We start from the raw sequence: 24,023 nt of genomic DNA on the forward strand, positions 1-24,023 counted from the left end.
GTAATTATAGGTGACCAAATATAATGTGACATGTTTTAAAATAATATTTAACTCATTAAGTACATTCCCCTTGTAAATGAGTTTCAATAAGGCTTCAACTTTTGATTTTCAGCCTTAATTAAATATTTACACCAAGTAGCTCTTTTAAAAATCAAGAAACTCTAGGGTTTAACTGAAGAGTAGTTGGCTAAAATCTAAGTAAGATTGTGATTTGGTATCTTCATCCAGACAAGAAACAATGCAGTCTGGAACTGGCTAGGAAACTCCTTTTTGACAAATGCTTCAAAAACCTGATAAAAGTGATGTTTTGCAGTCAAGAGGCTCCGTTAAATTTTCAGTCCATTCATTGATTTTAGAGCTCCTTGAGTTAACCCTGTATTCTCTTAGAAAATATAGGGCATTCTTAAGCATAGAATAAAAGTGTAGGCAATACTAAAATGCTCAAAAGTTTGATTATATTCTTGAGCCCTGCCATTACAAGCCAATTCTGCTGCAACAAAGTGTTCTATGTCCACTTATTTTCCAATGTCCACTATTCCTCAAATATATCAGAACTATAAAAGTAATATGTACTGTATTTTTCGCTCCATAAAATGCATCTGAGGCCCTGGCCAGTTGGCTCAGCGGTAGAGCGTCGGCCTGGCGTGCGGGGGGGACCCGGGTTCGATTCCCGGCCAGGGCACATAGGAGAAGCGCCCATTTGCTTCTCCACCCCCCACTCCTTCCTTCCTCTCTGTCTCTCTCTTCCCCTCCCGCAGCCAAAGCTCCATTGGAGCAAAAGATGGCCCGGGCGCTGGGGATGGCTCCTTGGCCTCTGCCCCAGGCGCTAGAGTGGCTCTGACGCGGCAGAGCGACGCCCCAGAGGGGCAGAGCATCGCCCCCTGGTGGGCAGAGCATAGCCCCTGGTGGGCGTGCCGGGTGGATCCCGGTTGGGCGCATGCGGGAGTCTGTCTGACTGTCTCTCCCCGTTTCCAGCTTCAGGAAAAAAAAAAAAAAAAAAAAAAAAAAATTAAAGAAAATAAAATGCACCTGATCATAAGACACACCTAGGGTTTTAAGGAGGAAAATAAGAAAAAAATTATTCTAAACCAAATGGTGTGTTAAAATATTTAATAAAATACCGTATTTTTCGCTCCATAAGATGCACGGGCATTTTCCTCTCCACTTTTGGGGGGAAAAGTGTGTCTTATGGAGCAAAAAATATGATTATTTATTAATCTTAATTTTATTGAGTTATTATATTAATGTCTGACATAATTCTTGTAGATTGAGAGAGAAGGAGCAAAGCTCAGGTTTCTTTCGAGTTAAGTTATCCTATAAAAGTTGTTATAATCATCTCTTGATTGTTTACACATGTACACAAATTAAATCTATGGTTACTTTTACTTTATCAACTGTCACTGTTTTTATGAATATACAAACATAAGAAATAGCATAAGAAAATCAAACGTAAGAAGAGTGATTTCTCTAAGAAACACATTACAGAGATTTTTCCAGCTTTATTTCCTAAGGTTACAGATGTACTTGAAACACCTGCTTCCCTTCTGAACCCATCATAGAACTCTGACAACTCAAAGTTAACTCTTGAATTATTCTTGAATTACTTAATTTAAAAATTCTTGAATTATTTGAAATCAACCAAGCATTTATTAAATACTTGATATTTATCTGAATGCCTAGGTTGTGTTATAAATTATGATAAAGACAGTGCTAAAAATTTCAAAGTCAAATTAATTTTGGAACTTTGTCAGAATCAAAAAAATCTATAAATGGTGATTTCTTTAGGTGGAATTGTTTCAAGAAATAATTATAGCTACTTTATCACTATTTATTGAGTGCTTAAAATGTGTTAGGCACTGTAATTATTTTTACTATCACCTTCTGTGAATTCTCAAAATACCCCTGTGGGGTAAATACTATAATTTCCACTTTTCAGGTAAATCCTATGAATTACATAAGGTTACACAGCTAATAAGTTACCTGGGACTCGAAACCTGGCCTGCCTCACTTTAAGAACTATGTTCTTACCCACAGTTTATATAGCTAGCCTCGCCTGCCCCTCACTAAAACTTATATAAATGGGAAACATGTGAAAGTTAAAGATTTCAGTCTTAGAGATAAGAATTGAGAACTTTTGGGGGGATCACTTGTTTGGATTTTGCACTATAGCTTGGGGAAAATATCAGACAGTTAAATTTGTTTTCACTAGTGCAAGTAAAAAGTATTTATTTCCCTGGGATACAATTTGTATAAGATAGACCATATCTTTTTCCTAAAAGTAGTAGTACACCATTTTAATAAATTTCAGTTATGATTTTTTAACTTAAAAAGTCATTTTATTCTGTTCTTTAAAACATCCCCTGAGAAGGGAAACTAAAGATAATTTAATTATTATATTTTAACCTCTATAATAAAAAAATAAAATCTGGGCAGAAAGAGAAAAGAGGAATAAAGAAAATTGGAGCCTGACCTGTGGTGGCGCAGTGGATAAAGCGTCGACCTGGAAATGCTGAGGTTGCCGGTTCGAAACCCTGGGCTTGCCTGGTCAAGGCACATATGGGAGTTGATGCTTCCAGCTCCTCCCCCCTTCTCTCTCTCTGTCTCTCTCTCCTCTCTCTCCCTCTCTGTCTCTCTCTCCTCTCTAAAAATGAATAAAATAAAAAAATTTTTTAAAAAAAGAGACATTCCTTTAAAAAAAAAAAGAAAAAGAAAATTGTAACTAAAGAAGGAAACAGCACAGAAATCAGACTTGATCCTGAAGAAATCAAATATACTAAGCTTTTGTTGTAAACTTATAATAATATGTCTAGAAATGACAGCATGAATGTGATAGAGATCAACCAAAGCTGCCTTAATAAAGATTATCTCCTCCTTTGCCTCCAATCTTTTATTAGATGCCCCCCAAAAAGTCATTAAGCTTCACAAAATCCAATTCACCTATACTGGTAGAAGAAACGCCTTCTCTGAAGATTTAGAAGAACCAGATTAATTAGCATAAAAAATAAAGAGTAATTTCTTTCTGGCCCCTATTACACAGAAAAAAGTGAAATATAAAAGGGATTACCAAAACAGTAGTGAGAAAGGTGAAAATTTAATCTATTTTAACACAATCCAGTGAGAAGAGGTTAAAAACCTAATCTATTTAACACAATCCTTGTTTTGAAAAATATCTCTGGCAAACTGTAGTTGATGCAGGCCAAATTATAAAAAATATTATTGTTGTCTTAAATCTTTCTATTTCAAATAGCTCTTAAAGGAACACAGAGGGCAAAAAAAAAAAAAAAATCTAAATTGGATACCTGCTTAAAAATTTAGTTACTGTGAACTAGCCTTTAAACCAACAATACTTAAAATATAATATCCTATGACTTTTTCAAGAGCTTAATATGTGCTTTATGACTGTATAAAAATGTCAAATCTAACTATAAATGTAAATAAAGATGTATTTCCTTGGATCATAATCTCTAGAGCAGGCGTAAGGAGAAGTGGTAATATAAACTTGGATTGAAAGATGAAGATTTTTAAAAATTTTTTAAAAGAGGCCCTGGCCAGTTGGCTCAGTGGTAGAGTGTCGGCCTGGCGTGCAGAAGTCCCGGGTTCGATTCCCGGCCAGGGCACACAGGAGAAGCGCCCATCTGCTTCTCCACCCCTCCCCCTCTCCTTCCTCTCTGTCTCTCTCTTCCCCTCCCGCAGCCGAGGCTCCATTGGAGCAAAGATGGCCCGGGTGCTGGGGATGGCTCCTTAGCCTCTGCCCTAGGCGCTGGAGTGGCTCTGGTCGCAACAGAGCGACGCCCTGGAGGGGCAGAGCATCGCCCCCTGGTGGGCGTGCCGGGTGGATCCCGGTCGGGCGCATGCGGGAGTCTGTCTGACTGTCTCTCCCCGTTTCCAGCTTCAGAAAATACAAAAAAAAAATTTTTTTTTAAGAGTTTATTCATTTTAGAAAGGGGAGGGGGGAGAGAGAGAAAGAGAGAAAGGGGAGAGGAACAGGAAGCATCAACTCCCACATGTGCCTTGACTGGGCAAGCCTAGGGTTTTGAACCTGTGACCATGCTTTATCCATTCCGCCACCACAGGTCAGGCTGAAGATTATCTTTAAAACACTAAACATTGCTAAAGGAAAGCAACAAAAACATTTTTAAAAGGGAGCTATTAGAAAAGTTGACATTAGGAAACTACATGATTGAACTTAAAATAATTTTTTTCCATGGGGTGGAAGAGAGAGGAACTTAGTTGTTCCATTTAGTTCCACACTTACTGATTGGTTCTCATACTTGCCCTGACCAGGGATCAAACCCACAACCTCAACACACCAAGAGGACATTCTATCCACTAAGTTACCCATCCAGGACCTCATCCTTAATGTTTTAAAAAAATGACTCTGGTTTGCCATGTGGAGAATAAATTTGGGAGGCAGAGTAGAAGCTGGGAGGCTAGCTGCAAGCCCATGGCAGTGGTCCTCAAGAGAGATGACGATGGCTGGGACTGGAATGGTAATGACTGATGGAATAAGATTTTGATGATCGAAGACTGACAGGACTTGGGGCTGGATCAGAGAAGTAAAAAAAGAGGAAACAATTCAAGGATTACTAGTTAACCCCACTTACTAAAATGGGAAACACTCAGGAAAAGGTAAGTTTGAGAAGTGGAAATCAAGAATTGTGTTTTGATCTGTTAAGTCTGAGATAACTTACATTTTGATAAGGAGATGAGGTGTTTGGAAGTAAATACTTGTAGTTGGAAGAAGGTCAGAGTTGGATATAATATTTGGAAATCTTTAACATATATGTAGATGACATTTAAATCCATATGACTAAATGAGTTCACCAAAGGAAAATGAAGAGAAAAATAAGGGAGCTGGGCCTCCAGCGTTCAAAGGCTAGTCAAGCAGAGGCTGGTCACAGCAGAAGAGACTGAGAAAAAATGGAAGGGAGGCAGGAGGAAAATAAGGATAGTGTTTCTATAGGAGGGAGTGGTCAACAGGATGGAATGCTGCTGATGTCAGGTACGTTAGGTACAGAAAGATGATACCTGGACTCGGTAACAACGGACCTAGTCAGCAGCAATCTCAGGAGTGTGGAGGAGACAACCCAACTGGAGTGGGCTGAGCAGAGGATGGAAAGTGAAGAAGCAGATTCTGATTCTCAGGCACATCCTCAAACATAATCATTCTCTTTTTAGGTGTCCTCCTTTAATAAAAAATTTACTGCAGCCCTGCCCAGGTTGCTCAGTGGATGGAGCGTCATCCTGGCATGCTGAGGTCACAGGTTCAATCCCCAGTCAGGGTACATATAAGAAGCAACCAATGAGTGTACAACTAAATGGAACAATTAAGTGGAACAAGTTGATGCTTCTTTCTCTCTGTCCTCCCCACCCCTAATCAATGGGGAATACTTTATTGCATTTTTTTTCATGTCTGCACTTTCTTGATGGCAGCAACTGTCCAATAACCTCTTTTTTTTTTTTTTTTACAGAGACACAGAGAGAATCAGAGAGAGGGATAGACAGGGACAGACAGGAAGGGAGAGAGATGAGAAGCATCAATCATCAGTTTTTCATTATGACATCTTAGTTGTTCATTGATTGCTTTCTCATATGTGCCTTGACCGCGGGCCTTCAGCAGACCAAGTAACCCCTTGCTGGAGCCAGCGACCTTGGGTCCAAGCTGGTGAGCTTTGCTCAAACCAGATGAGCCGGTGCTCAAGCTGGCGACCTTGGGGTCTCGAACCTGTGTCCTCTGCATCCCAGTCCAATGCTCTATCCACTGCGCCATCGCCTGGTCAGGCGTCCAATAACTTATTAATCTTTATCTTTCCAGTGCCTAGTTCTATGTCTGGCACATGTCAGAAGATTAATAAATGTTTGCTAACTGAATAAATGAATATTTGGTAGTTATAATTCTGACTCCTACCTCTATTCTGTTATTAAAGTAAAAACATCTTAAGATACTCATCTGAATTTTAATTATAATGATTGTTTTCTGGTTTTCAATAATTAAAACCAAAAGCAATGATACTAAGTAAATGTTATTTTAAAATATGCTAACACTTATGATTCCAATTACGCACATTTAGATCTTAAAATACCTCAGCAAATTTTATTAGAAAGTTCAAGCCTGGCTCCACCTTTGAACAAGCTCACTGTTCAGTGAAAAAGTCTTCTAGCTAAGGTTATCTCACGGACCATGAACCAAGCAGCCATAACTAGTCCATGACAATATATAGGTATAACAAAAGCATTATGTACTCATGATGATCTTTTGTTTTTCACAATAAAACTGTCAAACAAACAAAAAGAGAATCAAAATACTAAAACAGAAATAGAAGTAACGTAGAAAAAGCGAAAACATCGATCCTTTCAAAGTCTTTAGAAATCATTTCAAAATGGTACTTGAAATGTAAATCCAGGTACATTATAGACAGTTACTTAATGTTACAATAATCATCAGGGACAGAAACCACCAACTTCATTCTTATGTTAAAATCAAATTTGCTTTTCATATTATCTGTGTTCTATGATGGTCTTTAGTGCAATTTATAGAGAAGGTTATTGAATAAAGGAAGCCCATAAACATACAAACGAAATTTTAAAAACCCCTGCTCAAAACCAAAATTTCTTCTATCTATAATTCTTAACTTCCCTCAAAATATCATCAATTCTCAAATTTCCATCCAAATGTAAGTTTATGAGACATGTACACAATATATCAATAGAAGTACTGTTCTAGTCTAACCTCAAACTCCCAAATATACTTCTCAAATATAAAACAGCTAATCAAACCTGAGTCTCTTAGTCACCAAAAGAGAGTAAAAGTTCATTAAAATGATACACATCATCCTTACCTCCCCCACCCACACCCTACTCTCCCAACTGCCTCTGATTTCTATTTTTCTACTAAGGATACATTCCCCTCCTATTGCTGATAGCTGAAGATCTCAATTCAACCCTATTACTTTAAATTTGTTGTTAAATTTTATAGATTCTATTCATTTCTAATGCTTCCCACAAGCATCTACTTTAGACCAAAATCATCTCTGGTCTGAACCACATACTTATTTGTAACTTATTTGTTTCCTTCCAGATTTACCTTACATTCATCATGCACACTAAGGCCAGAATAATCCAAAAGCACAGTTCAAATCATCTTAAATTTCTACTCAGTGTCTCCCTAGTGTTGACAAAATAAACTTCAAACTGCTCCAATCTGCCTTTCCTCTCTAAATCCAACCACATTTTCCACCTGCACCCCAGAGTAAGTGGAACAGGGTCCTCCTTACAATTCTCAGAGCTGCTCTAGCTTTTCTACTGCTGTCCTCTCCTTACCTGTGCCATCCCTCTGTTGCAATTGTGGTCCTCCACCTAGTCTCTGCCTACTAACATCTTGCTAAAATCCTTTAAGACCCCAGCATGTTTTTTTAGGCCAATAACATATTGCATCCCCATAATGAGAGAAACTTATGGCATTTATCTAACAGTCTAGCTCTATGAAACTAGTAGCCAAAAGCTCTGATTGTAGAGTCCAATACAAGGTGCTAATTTGATTCATGAATCTTTAAAAAGCATATAGCCTAATTAGTGAGATTCTCTCTTCTTATAATCCTATATTATATTGCTAGTCATAAAAAAATGCTAGATTTGGCCTTTGCTGGCAAAGTAGTAAGGGTAGACCTTAAACCAGTTCTTCCTAAAGATTTAACATTGGCCCTCAAGAGCCATAATCCCATAACAGAAATGATAGATAAATAAACTGGAAGGGAGGGAGAAAGAGGAAGAAAAGAAAAACAGATAAATTCTTACTGATAAATTTGACCTGAGTTAAGCCATATTTCAATTTGGCTATGGAGATATAGCCATTAAACTATTGTATTGTTTCAGACCTGCTTTTATAGATTTTTGCTTAAATCATAGGAAATGTCACATGGAGCTAGAGGTCTTCAGGAGAGTCAAATGTGGAGTTACATACATGTTATTTTCTTTATTCTAAAACTTAGCTCATCTTAAATGCAGAAATGCCCAAAATATCACTTTTTAGAGACATCTTCTCAAATACTCTAAATATATTTCATCCAAACTGGCAAATAGTGATGAACTCTGGTGCCAACCTGAGCCTCTCTGTGGTCACTGTGACTTGTTAGAATGATCCAGCATTAGTTTAGCTGAAATTCTTATTTTCCTGCCTGACCAGGCAATGGTGCAGTAAATAGAGGGTCGGACTGGGACATGGCGGACACAGGTTTGAAACCCCAAGGTCGCTGGCTTGAGCCAGGGGAGCCAGGGCTCACCAGCTTGGGCACGGGATCATAGACATGACCCCATGGTCACCGGCTTGAGCAAGCTGTAGTGCGTGGTCCACCCCCCCACTCCCTCACCCCCCATCAAGGCACTATGAGAGAAAGCAATCAATGAACAAGTAAGGAGACTAAGGAGCCACAACAAAGAATTGATGCTTCTCATCTCTCTCCCTTTCTGCCTGTCTGTCTCTCTCTCTGTCACAAAAAAAAAAAAAAAAAAAAAAAAAAAAAAAAAAAAAAAAGGAAAAAGAAATTTCCTCACTCTCTCTGCCTACTTTATCACAAATTACCTAACAAGTGCTATAAGCACAGCTTCCATAGAGCAAATGGAAAGGATTGGATCTGGTGATTGTTCTCCAGTAAGCTTTCCTGTAAATCATTCCAAGAATTCTACACCCCTTTCCTTTTAAATTCTTTTCTTGGACATGTTCCAATCCCTCACATATGTTCTTTCTTTCTCCTCCCAAGTCTGGTGCCAAGATTCCCCGTCTATCTTTTTAGGCAATCTGGCTACTGCTTTGCACAGGGACAAGCATCCTCCTTTGCACTGAGCACCTGATCATTTGAATAAACTTTTCAATCACACTGCTACATGGGGCACAAGCTTGACTTGACTTGATAACAAGCATTTTAAGATCAAGTTCAGCCTGAAGATAGGACTAAGCTAAAAGTCAGTAAGATTAATTTATTTAAATTAAACCTGGTTACATTTTAAAAGTGCAAAAAAAGGAATGTGCTAATGCAAACCTCATTGTTTTATTTAATAACATGTCAGATGACCGTAGCAGCTCTGTGCTGGCAGGTCTGAATGCTAGAGTGCTGCTTTCAGAAGAAAAGTCTTCTGTAGTATTTATAAGGTAGATTATTAAACACACACAATTAATAGCAGGAAAAAAAGGAAGAGATAGGAAAAAATAAGGTATGAGTCTTTTTTCTGCCTTCAACCACAATTAATCACACACAGAAAAGCTCTGGTAGAATGAAAGGCTAAGGAGGGGAAATCCCCTACCCCATGACCTGCCAGAGCAGTGATTTTAAAAGAGCAAGTAACACAGTAAAGGGAGCTACGCTGAAAGACATTGGAGGTTTAAATAAGACTTTATTTTTGATTAGAAATAACAATAATTAGAGTTGACAAGAGTATGTGTTAACAGAACCCTTCTTAAAGGCATCTGCTTTCTGATATTCTGACATAAAGAATGAATGGTCAAGTCCCTGCCCCCAAATGTATCTATGCAAGACGTTTTATGTAATAGCTGGATAAACATGATATTATTTGAGTCGCCACGTTTAACGTTTTGGGTAAACATTTTTTGAAAGTAAATCGACAGGGTCTTTACACATGCAGAAAGTGTAAAATGCAATGACAGAATCTTCTCAGAATATTTTGATAAGATTTTTGTTACTATCACTAAGTAACAAAACTCAAATATTTCAAAATAAAGCCAGCTACACTACTAAAAAATTTAGCTGAAATATATTTTGAATTTTGAGTTTTAATTTTAAATACAGTTTTAGGACACATTTGGGAGAAATACGTAATTACAGTAATATATGCTCATTTAAAATATGTAGTTATGTAGTTATATATAGACCATGCAATCACAGACATCAATTTAGGATGACTATAAAATTGTAATTTTACTTACTTATTTAGCAATTTGTTCCCTCATATCTATAGCAAAAAAAGCTTTACAATATATCCTAAACATCAATAGTAGTATGTCTAAATTTATTCTGCAAACTATGAAAATAGTGTTCCAGTTTACATTTTTTATATAAAATCAATTTGATTGGTGTGAGGAAAAAGGGACACTGGAAGGTAGGCTTCCTTGCTCTTCTAAGGGAGGGTTCAGTCTCTTCCAGCCCTGCTCCAGCCACCTATGACCTAACCTTGCCCAGAATGCTGGGGTTTGCCACTGAAGGCTGAAGGTGCCCAGGGCCATTGGCCCCATCCAGGACACTGTGGACGAGCCTAGGGTATTTATTCCAAGAAGCAGGTAAACCAATCTCATTTGCACAAGGGCCACTTAACTATGTCTTGCCTGAATAGTCAGGTTTTTTATTCTTCCCTCAAAGATCTCTGTTGTGGGTGCTGATAGTCCTATTTTCTGCTGCTTTGTTTAATATATAGTGTTTCCTTTATTCCTCCTACCTCAATGCCCCACTCATATTTCAGGCTGGGACCTACTCCTAATTTAGAGCTCTCTTTCCCCCTTTTTGCCAACTTCTATTGTGAATTTACCTTTGCCACCCAGCTTAGTGTATCCCAAGGTTCTCTTTACCATGCCACAGTCGCAGAGCTCCAGGGAAAAGCAACTTGGTCTCATCTCTCCAGGCAGAGGAGAACAGAGGCTCCATCTCCACACATGCTACAGATGGCTTTTCCAGTCTACCTGAATCATTACCAGCTAGAAGCAGCGGTCATTGGGGCTTGGACGTGAGCTGCAAAGTATAGAATTGTGACAACAATTCCAGTGCCATGTGGACTTTTCCTGGACTCCTGCTCCTTGTGATAGCTCCTAATGGACTGAACTGGGGTTGGGTTGCATTCGCAGGTATTTGGATGGTGTTAGTGCCAACTTGGACTTGGTGAACATGTTAAGGACACTACTCTTTTATGGATTCTTGTTGTATTGGCCAAAAGTTTGCTTAAAGGCTTTAATCACTGTTAAAAAAAAAAAAAAAATGACTGGATAAAGAACATTTGGCACATATACACTAAAGGTATACTATTCAGCCATAAGAAATGATGACATCGGATCATTTACAACAAAATGGTGGGATCTTGATAACATTATACGGAGTGAAATAAGTAAATCAGAAAAAAACAAGAACTGCATGATTCCATACATTGGTGGGACATAAAAGCGAGACTAAGAGACATTGATAAGAGTGTGGTGGTTATGGGGGGAGGGAGGGGGAGGGGCACAAAGAAAACTAGATAGAAGGTGACAGAGAACAATCTGACTTTGGGTGATGGGTATGCAACATAATTGAATGACAAGATAACCTGGACATGTTTTCTTTGAATATATGTACCCTGATTTATTGATGTTACCCCATTAAAATTAATAAAAATTTATTTATAAAAAAAAATCAATTTGAAACAATTTCTGTATTCAAACTGAGTGGCCAAACAACTTTTAGGAGATATTTACTCCAACTACCATTCCTGAACTCATAATGTCCCTCCCTCCACCTCAGTCCCTATTTATAAAGGTTCCTAAGTTAGCATTCTTCATTTCTTCTCTAAAAATAGAAAAGTTGAAAAATGTAGGTCAGTTAGGTTTGTCTTATTTGTTTCCAATTAAAAATTCTGTTTTCATGAATCCTAATAATTTCATATACTTGCTTAATTATTAGCTAAAAAACTTCTGTATTTTGTCTAAATCATAGTTTCCTAAAATTCCTGAATTTACCTACCTGAAGCCTTAGGTCAAGTGGCTTAATTTAGAAGACAAAATCTAATGGACAAAATAACATGGATAAAAATAACTGAGACTTGATTTAGGAAACTAACCTGTTGAAATTTCTGGCTCTTAGCGTCACTAGAAGAGAAGCGGTAATAGTCATAACTTTGCACACAGACCAAAGCCACTCAAGGCCACTTGTCAAGCATTATGCACTTTCCTATCTGAGCAGAGGAACAGTGGGGACAGTTGTATGTCAGAAATTAAAGTCACTTTTTTCCCCAGAGAGAATAGGCTCTACCACCAGAAATTTCTTCCCAATTACCTAACACCTGCAATATACGTATTTCCAAACAGCAGCTACAATTTAAAGTCACGAGCCCTACTTCTGATAAAAATGGAAAGTGTAAAATACCAAATAAGTGTGCTTCTACTAGAAGATAAAAGCTCAGCCTGAAGCCTACTGGTGACAACTGTTAGTCTTGCCAATGGGGGAACCCTTGTCTGGCTAGAACCAGGAGTGTAACTGAGGATACATTTGTGAGAGGCTTATCTGAACATGCAAGAGGATCTTACCATAGTGCCAATAGTGTATACCAGGGCTAGTCAACCTTTTTGTACCTACTGCCCACTTTTGTATCTCTGTTAGAAGTAAAATTTTCTAACCGCCCACCGGTTCCACAGTAATGATGATTTATAAAGTAGGGAAGTAACTTTACTTTATCAAATTTATAAAGCAGAGTTACAGCAAGTTAAAGCATACAATAATAATTACTTACCAAGTACTTTATGTCGGATTTTCACTAAGTTTGGCAGAATAAATCTTTATAAAACAACTTACTATAGTTAAATCTATCTTTTTATTTATACTTTGGTTGCCCTGCTACCACCCACCATGAAAGCTGGAACACCCACTAGTGGGCAGTAGGGGCTAGGCTGACTACCATGGTGTATACAGTCATCTGACGGGTTCCTTATTTTTCTCCAGTCTCTTCCTACTCTTCAACCATCTGGCGTTAACACTGTCATCCCTTTCCTGGGACTCAGTGGTCATACAGATTAGTGAGCAATGAGGGCCTCTCTGTCACCTCTCCTGGGTACCATCCCTTCCCCGAGGGCCTCTTCATGCACCTTGTTCCTGCCAAGTGTACAGTGCCTGTCAATCTTGCCGTAATCAACTGTTCAGTTTGCCTGCTGTTTTCCCAAGGTTGACCTATTGTCCCCAAAGATGCCTCTCTGCTCTGTGTGTCTTTTTTTGCTCCCTGGGTCTGTTTCTAACTGGAGGCTGGCCTCTTTCTACCGGCTTCTTCTTCCCTAGCCTCTGTGTGTTTTTCTCCTTATATCCCCTGACCTACCTTCTCCCCACTGTCATTCCTTCCCATGTCCTCCCCTTGGAACAGGCAAGCTTATCTCCATCTTGCAGGGCTGAGTTTCTCACCAGTGTCTGCCTCTGTCCCTCAGCCTGCCTATCTGGCTTCCCCCAGATGGGCCTCCCCACTCCATGCTCGTACTAGTCTTTTCCTCGCAGGTGCACCTGTCTGGGAGTAGCTACTAACACATGCAGTATTGTATTTCTTGTATCTTATTGCATTTCTTTTGCTGGGTGTACACTGACCTCCCAGCCATACACGACACATTTCCCTAGGATTTCATGGTGTGTAGGAAAGTATCTTTCTCCCTCGGCATGCACTCCTGCCTCCTCTCCCAAGTCTGAATGTTTTTCAGTATGTGCCCTGAAGTGTACAACCATGTGTTTCCTCAATTCTGTGAGTGCTCTCCTGAGAGTATGCTCAACTCTCTTTCCTGATGTTTACACATACCCTATCACTTGAGTTCATGTACTTCCCAAGCTGTGCACAACTGAATGCCCCCTCCCCACGTGCATGTTTACGTAGAAGGCCTCTCTGAACATGAGTCTCCTTTGGCCTGGGTTCGCATGCTTCCAGTGAACTAGGGTTACACCTCTCCTATGGCTCTCACTGCTACTCTGTCTTCCTTCTATGCATTTAAAGTGCCTGGCACTAGTGGGAGCTCAACAGATGTTAAAGCTCCACTTTTACCGGAATAACTGAGTCTGCACTGGTGTCCCTCTTTGCCTGTTTTTATGAGATCAGTTCATTAGAGCCTGTTTCCTTGGTATGGATGGTGCTATTTGTCAGAAAGCTCTGTGGGTTATATCTCCCTCCAACTGTCGCTCTTCTCCGAGTAAATGTTACCTGTCCTCATATGGTATATACCTCCCTTCATGCACTGTACGTCAGCAGCGGGATGGCTGTAGCTGCTCCATTCCGGTCTCCCTCGTTCATTAACGGCTTCCCCATGCACCCTGGTTGCAGTCTCTCCCCCAACGTGAGAATGTGTTCCCGGGTTTGTACTCCAATTGCAGCGTATGTGTGCCTACATCAGCCTTCGCTGAACTCGAGTTGTGTGTCCACGGGTCTCTCTCCGGAATGCAAGGCGGGGTAAGACACGGGATACGGTATATCCTCCCCCCACCCTCACCTTCCTTCCATGTCTACGTCCCTGAATTCCGAGGCCGGGTACGAGGAGCCTCCACGAATCTGTGTCCCCAGTAACCGATGTCCTGATTCTAGGAGTGCGCTGGGTGTGTGCAGCTCCTTGAATCGCGGTGCTGGTGCGTCGCGGGGAACGCAAACGCCTGTGTCCCCAAGTCCCTGGGAGTGCAGAGGACGACTGTGTCCCCCTCCCCACTCCTACGCGGAGCGCCTGTGCCCCCCCATATGCAGAGTGCCTGTGTCCCCATCTCTAAGAGTACCCACGGTGTGCCCAATGCCCCTAAGTCCCTGTTAGTACAAGGCATGTCCCATACGCCGACCGCCTGTGTCCCTGTCTTTGCGAAGCCACATTGCCTAAGTGTATTGTCCCCAAAACGAGGATGGCTTGTGCCCGCGGGTTCTCCGTGGCTCATTACTGGTACAGCGCACCCCCCAAGCCCCCGGCCGTGAGAAGCGTGGTTATCTCACTTGTCTCTCTGGTACCTCTCTCCTTCTTTGGGACTGAAAAAACCAGAAAACCCGCGGGCGCCGTCGGAAAGTCCCGCAGCAGCGGCGCAACCAAGGCAGAGCAGCGGCTGCCTCGGCCCCGCCGCCAGGGGCCGCCCGCCCGTCCGCCCGCCTCTCAGCGCCCCAGCGCCGGGCTGGCCCAGGACGGCGGCGTCCGCGACCCTGCCCGGCCCTGCCCGGCCCTGCCGCCCGAGCGCTGACCGCAGCGGCGGCGAGTCACGGCCCCCTCAGCCGCTAGCCGGCTGCGGGGGCAGCGGGAGGCGCCGAGGGGCACCCGCTCCCTCCGCGAGCCTGGCCAGCTCACCTTGTGTCTCTGGTAGGTCTCGAGCGCCCGGATCGCCGTCTCGGTGAGCTTCACATGCAGTACGGTGATGTTGTCCTGCCCCAGCCGTCCACACGACAGCCCATAGCGCTGCGCTTCCCTCAGGCCCGCCGCCCCCCCTGCCGCCATCTTAAACTCCCCGGGGTGCCGCCGCCGACGCCGCTCCAGCTCTAGTCTCTACTGCGGCCGCGGCTGCTCGGGCTTCTGCAGCCGCCGCCACAGCTACAGCCATCCCGCTGCTGACGTACTGTCATATACTGCGCGCAGCCAGACCTCGGGCGGCCACCGCCGCCACCCGCCCCACCCTCCTGCCCCGCGCCCCGCCCCGAGCTCGTCTCATTGGCCCTGTTTCCCTCAGACCTGCCCTCACTGGCTGCCACCCTCCCGGGGGCGGAGCCCAAAGTCACTGGAGTTTTGGTCTCCGGACGGGACGTCCGAGAGGTGAGAGGCTGACGTCGAGGTGACGCGCTACTTAATCACATCTTACGTCACGTCTGGTCGTCTTGTATCACCCGCCGCGAGTGGCTAGACAGGCTTGGGGGAATACCCAGCTAATTGGCTGTCCAGGTTGCCTGGTCTGGTTATCTGGAGTCGGAGCCTTGCCCCTTGGGGGATAGTGGCGGATAGGGAAGAGTCTTACTGAGCAGCTGGTGGTTCTGAGAGAGGAGGACTCCTACCGTAAATGTGTCCGAGTAAAGGACTTAGTCTCCTGACAGCCACGGAAAGCTTTATGGAGATTGGAGTGTGCGTGTGTGGGAAGACGCAGTAGGTGGAGTCACTGGAGAGCTTCTGCTCAAAACTCAGTTTAGTACTGGTGAAAAGATGGAATTGGGGGAGATGTCCTTCTTAGTCTTTTCGCTCTAAACTTGAAATTCGCGAGTCCACACTAGACTTTAGGTTTGTGTCAGGTTGTGAGGAACACCTTAAGTACAACATCATCCCTAAGGCTTAAATGCTTTTGGTGTGGGGGGCTATAGTATTGTATATTGAAAATGGACTTCAAGGTCTTTCCCACGTCCCGCCCCGTTGTGATCCCATAGGAACATATTGCGTTCCTCTGACATTGCCATGGGGCAGGCTTGTGTGTGCCCTTTTTTGGAGGGGCGTTCTTGGTGGGGGTGGTGTCTTCTTTTAAAGGACCGTGGAAGAGTAGAACTAGCCTTCATCTAAATGGAAAGAAACGACGCCTCTCATTCTCTGGTGCTGTTTGAGTTTTGTCCATTTTATTTGACAGGGATGTGGGAAAACCTAGCTGGGGTTTTATCTATTGATGTTAAATGGGGAGATGGGGGTGCGAGGGGGTGCGGAGGCCGGGCATATTTTCCATTCTTCACGGTGCGCCGTGTGTAGGCGTGGCTAAAGGAGGAACCGAATCAGGAGCCCTCTTGAGGCTGTGTGTGGCTAGACTGACAGGCTCCTGGTCAGAGAGGATGAATTAGCAGGGTGATTAGGAACAGCAGATAAAAATAAACCATTGAAAGCCTTGAAATTGTTGAAAGGCAGTTATTTAAAATTATTTTTTCAAAAATATTGAGACGCTTGTCGTTTCCCTCAGATTGTAAAACCTTGTTGCGTTTTACAGGGATTCCCCAGAAAAATTTATCGGCAGTATTTCCCGTACTAAAATTGGAGAGGGCTAGATTTTCCAAAAAGGTCCAAGTGGGATTTTTTTATGACTCCACCCCGCCCCCCACCTAAATAAATTCCTTCCTCAGCCCACAAGTGGACTACCACTTGATTCAGACTTTCAAACATTGTATGTGCATAGTATGAATTACAAAACTAGTTCTTGCGTAGAATATGGGCTAAACGGAAACACTTGTATTAACTGTTGGTTACATCACAGGAGAACATTTTAAAAATTGATTCAACTTCAAACCACTACAATTAGCTAGCTGTTAAGACATGATTAACAGTTGTTAATTTAGTTTACTAAAGTGTTGGTTTTAAATTTATTGAATAGAGAAAATAAGGCAGCCAAAAAATAATTTTATATTTGGATTATTTTTACCTGTGTATGCTTTACTTTGATAGGGATGTATTTCCATTGACATATCGAAAGCCTTAATTATTTGTCAGGGGGAGGAGTTTGACCAGAACAAGTAAAACCTGTATCCCACTTCTTTTCCTGTGAAGGTGGGTAAATCCCCTCCCACTTGGCATCTTGATGTGGCCTTCTCTTACTCAGAACTTCTGATGACATCCGGGGGGGGGGGGGGGGGGGAGCCAGGGTGATTTTCACTGTAGTTTTCAAATATTTGACCAGCAGCCACTTTCTAGTAATTCATTTCTTTTCTTAATTGTAGAAAAAAATTTCAAATGCCCTATTCTAGTGGGTAACAATGTTTCAATGGGCAATAGAAAATTGTAGTGAGTTACTGTTTATAGTTTTCCACTTTAGAGCTTCTTGACTATGGAAGGAAGCAATAACTATATACAAAGTAATATGGTAATCTACCACGGTAATCTAGTAATGTTGCATAGTACGCATTATACCTGCCTGAATCAGATGGGCAAGTTGTGATACTGATAAGAGTAATTCCTTTTGAGAGGGCTGTTGAAAGTTGCTTTTTGGAAAGTTCACCATTTTATAGATATTTTCTGAATTATTATTCAGTTTAAATATCATTGAATGGCAATTAAGTGTAAACTGCTCTGGGGGGTTAAAAATTAAATGGTATAATATTTTATTTAAAGGAATCTTTTAATATGGCAAATGATCTAACATACACAAAGCAAAGCAATTAAGAATTAATAAATGCTAATATGGGTGGTAATGGAGATAAGCTCACAAATTCAAAGAAAGGAGAAGTCTGGAGTGGTGGTGAAACTTAAACAGTCTCAACGGCTAAGGAGATTCTAGATAAGTGGGGAGAGGCCAACTCAAAATGATCTTGATCATTTTAATTTTAAATGAAACTTTTATTTTATGAATGAGGAAACCGAGACACTGTTAATTTACAAACAACTAGCTGTTAACCTTAAAATTTAAGCAGCAAAGATTATTCAAACAGCAAATGAGTTTGTGAATAGCAGAGGAATTGCAATTTGGGACATGCAAACTATGGCAAACCATAGGCAAGTACGGAGAGACAAAGGAGGTCAGCTTTTAACGGGTTTCAGGAGGAAATTAGGGAGAGTTGTTTTGAAGAGGAGCCTGTTAGTAGAAAAGGAGAGTTTGAAATTGTGCCAGTTTCTTATGGGCAGAAAGTATAGAGCAGTTGCTGATCCTAAGGCAAGCAGGGAAGAAATCTTCCTTCTTACTGGCTATGTAAGCTCCCAGGAGTGAACTTTCCCTCCATAGCTTCCTGACTCCAATTTCCTTCATTCATATTTACACTTCCTAACTTATTACAACCAGGAGAGACAGGGTCTGAATCAGCAGTTTAAGAGTCCTTCTAGTTCACTATATATACCGAATAGCTATTATTTGGATTTAATAACTGAAAAAAGTTTTGCATGGTAAGTCAATGCAAGGAAAAGGCAAAAAGGAAGAGACAGCCTATTTCATTTTTGATGTCTAGCATACAGCAGAGAAGAGGACCTGTGAATGTCAAGGCCTTTGCTGGCCTACAAATGCCAGGCCACCCCTCATTCCTGGTTGCATAATTATTGACCATTTCTCACTTATCCTTTCAAGCTGAGGTCACCAATTCAGATGACTTCACAGACCACGACATACCCAAAATGAGTGGAGCAGGCCAGACACAATGTCACAAGAACGGAAGGTGCTGCACTGGGGCGGTGTTTGAAGGGCTCAGTGGTTTTCAGGTGCAGCTGATTGTTGCAAGGTGAAGATACAGGGGTCCAAGTGTTGTCCAATCTTCTCATTTTTTAAGAAAAGCTTGGAATTTCAGGTTTTTAAAATTTTTATTTATTGACTAAAAGTTTCAATATACATTTTGTGAACATTAAAAGTCTTTGGGCTTTAGTTAGCGCACAGCTTTCTAATTTTCAACCTCTGCTCTAGTGATGTCCAGTACAGAAGGCCATCTAGTCTTATACCTGTCTTAATAGTTTTGTTAGTTATTTCTTGAAGCCACTTATAAAAAAGTTTATACTAGTGTCTCAATATGAGGCAATGGCTTCTGTCGTGATAAGAGAACTTTGATCCGTATAGAGTTATAGCAGAGGAGCTCTCTAAAAGAAGAATTCCCAGGTGAAAACTTTCTCCTTGAAGTTCACCTGATGCCTCCTACCTCGTTGTGTTGGACTCTGCACCATTATACTGCTCTCCTATTAAGACTGCCTGGTCCTGTGCACAAATCTCCTCCTTTCCTTGGATACGGATGAAGTAAGAGCTTGATGATTTTAAAGGAACTTCACTAAATGTTTATAGAATAACAGTGAAATACCTGTAGGAGGGATATAAACATTTGCTGCCTAAAACACAGTTTAAGCTGGACAAATATCGTATCATGCATGATTATTTTTTACTCCACTCCATTTAAGTGTGAAAAATGTCACATTGCATTATTTATTATTACCATCACCATCATCATCATCATTGATAAATCTGGCTTTGAGCCCACCCCAACCCCAATTTAAAGTGTAGTAGAACAATAAATCCACAGGTCTTACAAAGGCCCTAGAACAGTGGTTCTCAACCTGTGGGCCGCGACCCCAGCGGGGGTCAAACGACCAAAACACAGGGGTCGCCTAGGTCACCCGCCGGGGTCACCCGCCGGGGTCGCGACCCACAGGTTGAGAACCGCTGCCCTAGAATATATGGGGAGGCCTCACTGGTCTATGGCCATCACTGCTGATATAATCCACTGGAAGCTCAGGAAGTTCTCTTTAGGAAGGGTTTGGGATTGGGATTGGGTAGAATCTAGATGGGAGGAACCAGACAACCTGAATTAAAACTGGGTTTATATAGCAAACATGCCAGTTTTATTTAGATTAAATATTTATTTGGTAGTGGGATTGAGGGTGGCACTGCTAGCGATTATCAGAAGGGAGGCTGAAACTCTCCCTAGCCACTATTGGCACCAAAACATATGTCATCATGTCTACATGATTTCCTGAAAGGTATAGCTCATCTGAGAACTTTGCCAAGACCGGCAGCATTGGAGGAAGGTACCAGGACCAACCACCATCATCCCACTTTCCTGGGGAGCTGAAAGGACAGTGGACTTGGGCCTCTGGCCCTTCTCAATCTTGGAGAAGCTATACCACCCTAGACTCCTACCTCTGTATAGTCTGCAAAGTTCTTTTCTCCTCCTAGAACAGTCTGGTGGTTCATTTCAAAAATTGTGATCTGGGAGTAAGTCAAGTACCCTCCATCCTCCTGGCTCCCCTACACCTCCAGGTCAAATCCCTTCTTTTTTTTTTAAGTTTTATTTTATTTTTAAATTACAGTTGACATAGAACATTATATTAGTTTCAGGTGTACAACATAATGGCTAGGCATCTATATACTTTATGAAGTCATCACTCCAATAAGTCTAGTCCACATCTGACCATACATGGTTATTAAAATATTGACTATATTTTCTATGCTGTACTTTACATCCTTGTAACTATTTTTATAATCAGGAATTTGGATTTCTTAATCCTTTTCACCTATTCTCCCAACCTTCCTCCCATCTAGAGACCCTCAATTTATTCTCTGTATCTATAAGTTTAACACAATAATTTGAAAAGTAATATGTACTTACATGCTCATTGCAGCATTATTTATGATAGCCAAGATGTGGAAACACCCAAGGATTCATCGACAGAAATATGGATAAAGAAGATGTGATACATATATACAATGGAATATTAGCCATAAAAAAGAATGTCATTCTATCATTTGCAACAACATGGATGGACCTAGAGGGTATTCTGCTAATTGAAGTAAGTCAGACAGAGAAAGAAAAATACCATATGATTTCACTTATATGTAGTATCTTTAAAAAAAAATAAGTGAACAAACAAAATGGAAACAAACTCAGATAAAATCGCTTCTTTACTCGTTGCTGGGCTGAGTAGAAGACTAGGTGGGCAGAGCTCTCTCTCACTCTGTCAGATGCATAGAAAACACAATTCTGGCTTCCTAGGACAGGGATACTCAGACTTTATGAACAGCTTTCTGGGATTGGTTCCCTTTCTATTTCTTGCCTTCCCCTACTTGAAGAGCAGTCTCTAGGAAGTTTATGTCCTTTGAAAGCAAAAGACTTAGGCTCAATGCTCCTACACACCAAGAGAACTCCCTCCTTCTGTACCCATTAAAAAAATGTCCCGTCCACAGAATTGTTTTGTATAGTGACCGAAGTGTCCCTTTCTCCCATATGATAATTGTTTTTATGGCTTTTCAGCATAGTGCAGAGTACCCTGAAAACTGTTAAATAAACTGATAATGAGAAGGGTAACCTCATAACTTTGTTTCCTTGCTGTTTTGTATTAAAAAGGAACATGTGTGTTTCTGAATAAACTGAGGAGGTAGGAAGACTGGAGGGGACAAAATGTCCTATTAGCTTTTCACTTTTAAACATGCTACTAGTGGGCCAAACGCCATCAACATGAAGAACAATATTGATAAAAGAATAGCTTATCTTGATGTGGCTTTACCGTTTAAAAGTGATTAAGTTATATTACATCTTTGAATTTTTTCCCTACTTTGTGAGGCAGCCTTATTTTATACTCATTTTATCTGTGAGGTAAATGAAGGTCAGAGGGGCTGTGAATTACCCAATGGGTAGTGACAGACTTTAGTCAGATCCTAAGATTTCCTTTTCCCCATAGAGCACTTATATATGTTTGAACATGACTCTAAGTTCTGAGGAATTCTACTGACCATGTCCGGTTGTCACAATAAAGGAAATAACGAGGAAATGGTTGGTTCCACTTTTGTGGCAGCTTGGTAGTTGGTTTTGTTGTTGATGTTGAAAGCAAGACTCAAATCATTTGAATGACTCCCTTTACACAAACACCAGATATACAATTAAATAATAAGAAGGCAAAAAAAAAAAAAATGATCCATTCAACATTGGTTTTTTTATGGCTAACATATTAACTTTAGTGATATTTTTAATTAATTTTAATGAGGTGACATTGATAAATCAGGGTACATATGTTCAGAGAAAACATCTCTAGGTTACTTTGACATTTGATTATGCTGCATTCCCATCACCCAAAGTCCAACTGTCTTCCATCACCTTCTAACTGGTTTTCTTTGTGCCTCTCCCCTCCCCCAACCCTCTCCCTCTCCTCCCTCCCACCACCACACTCTTGTCCATGTCTCTGAGTCTCATTTTTATGTCCCACCTATGTATGGAATCTATAATTCTTAGTTTTTTCTGATTTACTTATTTCGCTCAGTATAATGTTATCAAGGTCCATCCATGTTGTTGTAAATGATCCGATGTCATCATTTCTTGACTTTAGTGATATTTATGAAAGCTAATTCTATTTTTATGTGTGGTATAGATAATTTGTAATATATTAAAATGCTTGATATAACAAATATACACAGTCATAAGTGCCCATTATACACAGCCATATAATTTTAAATTCAAGGTTTACAATGGTCATATCCTTGCTTTTATTGTATGTTGTTTATATCTATGACTTATTTGATAATGAGTCTTTGATCAAAAGCACAGTTCCCCATAATATCACTAGTTCCCATGGGAAAATACCACTTACTTGATAACACAGTTTCTAGAACACAATATGAGGAAATGCAGAGAATAAATATATCACACATATGAACACAGACACTTTTCTGTTTCTACTTAGAGAATTAGAATTGTAGTCATCCTGATTCCATTTTGTTTTCCATAATTTATTTATTCAAGTATTATGTCTTTGATCTATTGATCTGTTATAGCTTACTGTGTAGGAGATTTTGTTGCTGCTTTGGATTTTGGAAATTTAAGAAGTAACATAACTTCTTAATTAACTTAATTAGAAACATGAAAGTACTATGTAGTAAGGAATATAAGATATGAGAGTAAGAGATATTAGGTAAGAAGTAGCATGCAAGCACTAATCAGAGATGTAGGAGTTCTGGATTGCTAGAATACACTCAGCTCAGGGCATTGGGAACAGTTTCATGGAAGAGTAGGCATTGGGACATAAAAGGTTTGAAGCTGTGATAATGAGAGTATTGAAACACATTCTAAGTTTAGGGATCTTAAAAGCAGTGGTTTGTTAGCTATCATAATATGTTTTGGGGAAAAGATAGTAATCTGGTTTAAATGGCATTGGGGCACATGAAGGTGGTTCTGAATAATGGAGCCAGAAAAATGAATTGGGGACAGATTGTGAAGAGTGTTTTCTTTTTTTTAACAAAACTATTTTTTAATTTATGATTTTAATTTATTGTGTTTACATAGATTCAAGTGTCCTACTGACTTTATCTCTCCTCCCCACCCCCGTGTTCCCTTCAGCCCTCCCTTTGTCCCCTCCCCACAATGCCTTCCCCTCTTCTCTCCATGATTTGCTGTCCTGTTCTCTATAACACTGTGTTATGTATATATAATTTCACCAATCTCTTTCCCTTCTCTGATCCCATCTTCTCTTCTACTTTCCCTCTGTTCATTTTCTCTCTGGTCCCTTTGATCTCTCTTCTGCCTCTGTTCTGTTCCTCAGTTCACACTGTTCATTAGATGCCTCAAATGAGTGAGGTCATATGACATTTGTCTTTCTCTGCCTGGCTTATTTCACTTAGCATGATAGTTTCCAGGTCCATCCATGTTGTCGCAAAAGGTGAGATTCCCTTCTTCCTCACATCCGCGTACTATTCCATTGTGTATATGTACCACTGCTTTTTAATCCACTGGTCCACTGAAGGACACTTGGGCTGTTTCCAGATCTTGGCTATTGTAAACAATGCTGCCATAAATATGAGGGTGCATTTCTTCTTTTGAATCAGTGATTTGGTATTCATAGGATATATTCCTAAAAGTAGGATTGCTGGGTCAAAGGGCAGTTCCATTTTTAATTTTTTGAGGAATTTTCATACTGTTTTCCACAGTGGCTGTACCAG

At 40.8% G+C, this 24,023-nt stretch overlaps 1 protein-coding gene across 1 annotated transcript in view; it reads right to left on the bottom strand.

Moving 5' to 3' along the window:
* ELL2 (elongation factor for RNA polymerase II 2) overlaps positions 1-15,338 on the bottom strand; it is a 91,888-nt gene extending 76,550 nt beyond the window's left edge. Inside the window, exon 1 of the mRNA XM_066273864.1 lies at positions 15,029-15,338. Within this exon, the coding sequence (XP_066129961.1) occupies positions 15,029-15,175 (147 nt within the window). The 5' untranslated portion in view covers positions 15,176-15,338. The remainder of the gene's footprint in view (positions 1-15,028) is intronic.
* Between the last annotated feature and the right edge of the window lie 8,685 nt (positions 15,339-24,023).

The sequence above is a fragment of the Saccopteryx bilineata genome, chromosome 4 (assembly GCF_036850765.1).
Source record: "Saccopteryx bilineata isolate mSacBil1 chromosome 4, mSacBil1_pri_phased_curated, whole genome shotgun sequence".
Taxonomy (NCBI): domain Eukaryota; kingdom Metazoa; phylum Chordata; class Mammalia; order Chiroptera; family Emballonuridae; genus Saccopteryx; species Saccopteryx bilineata.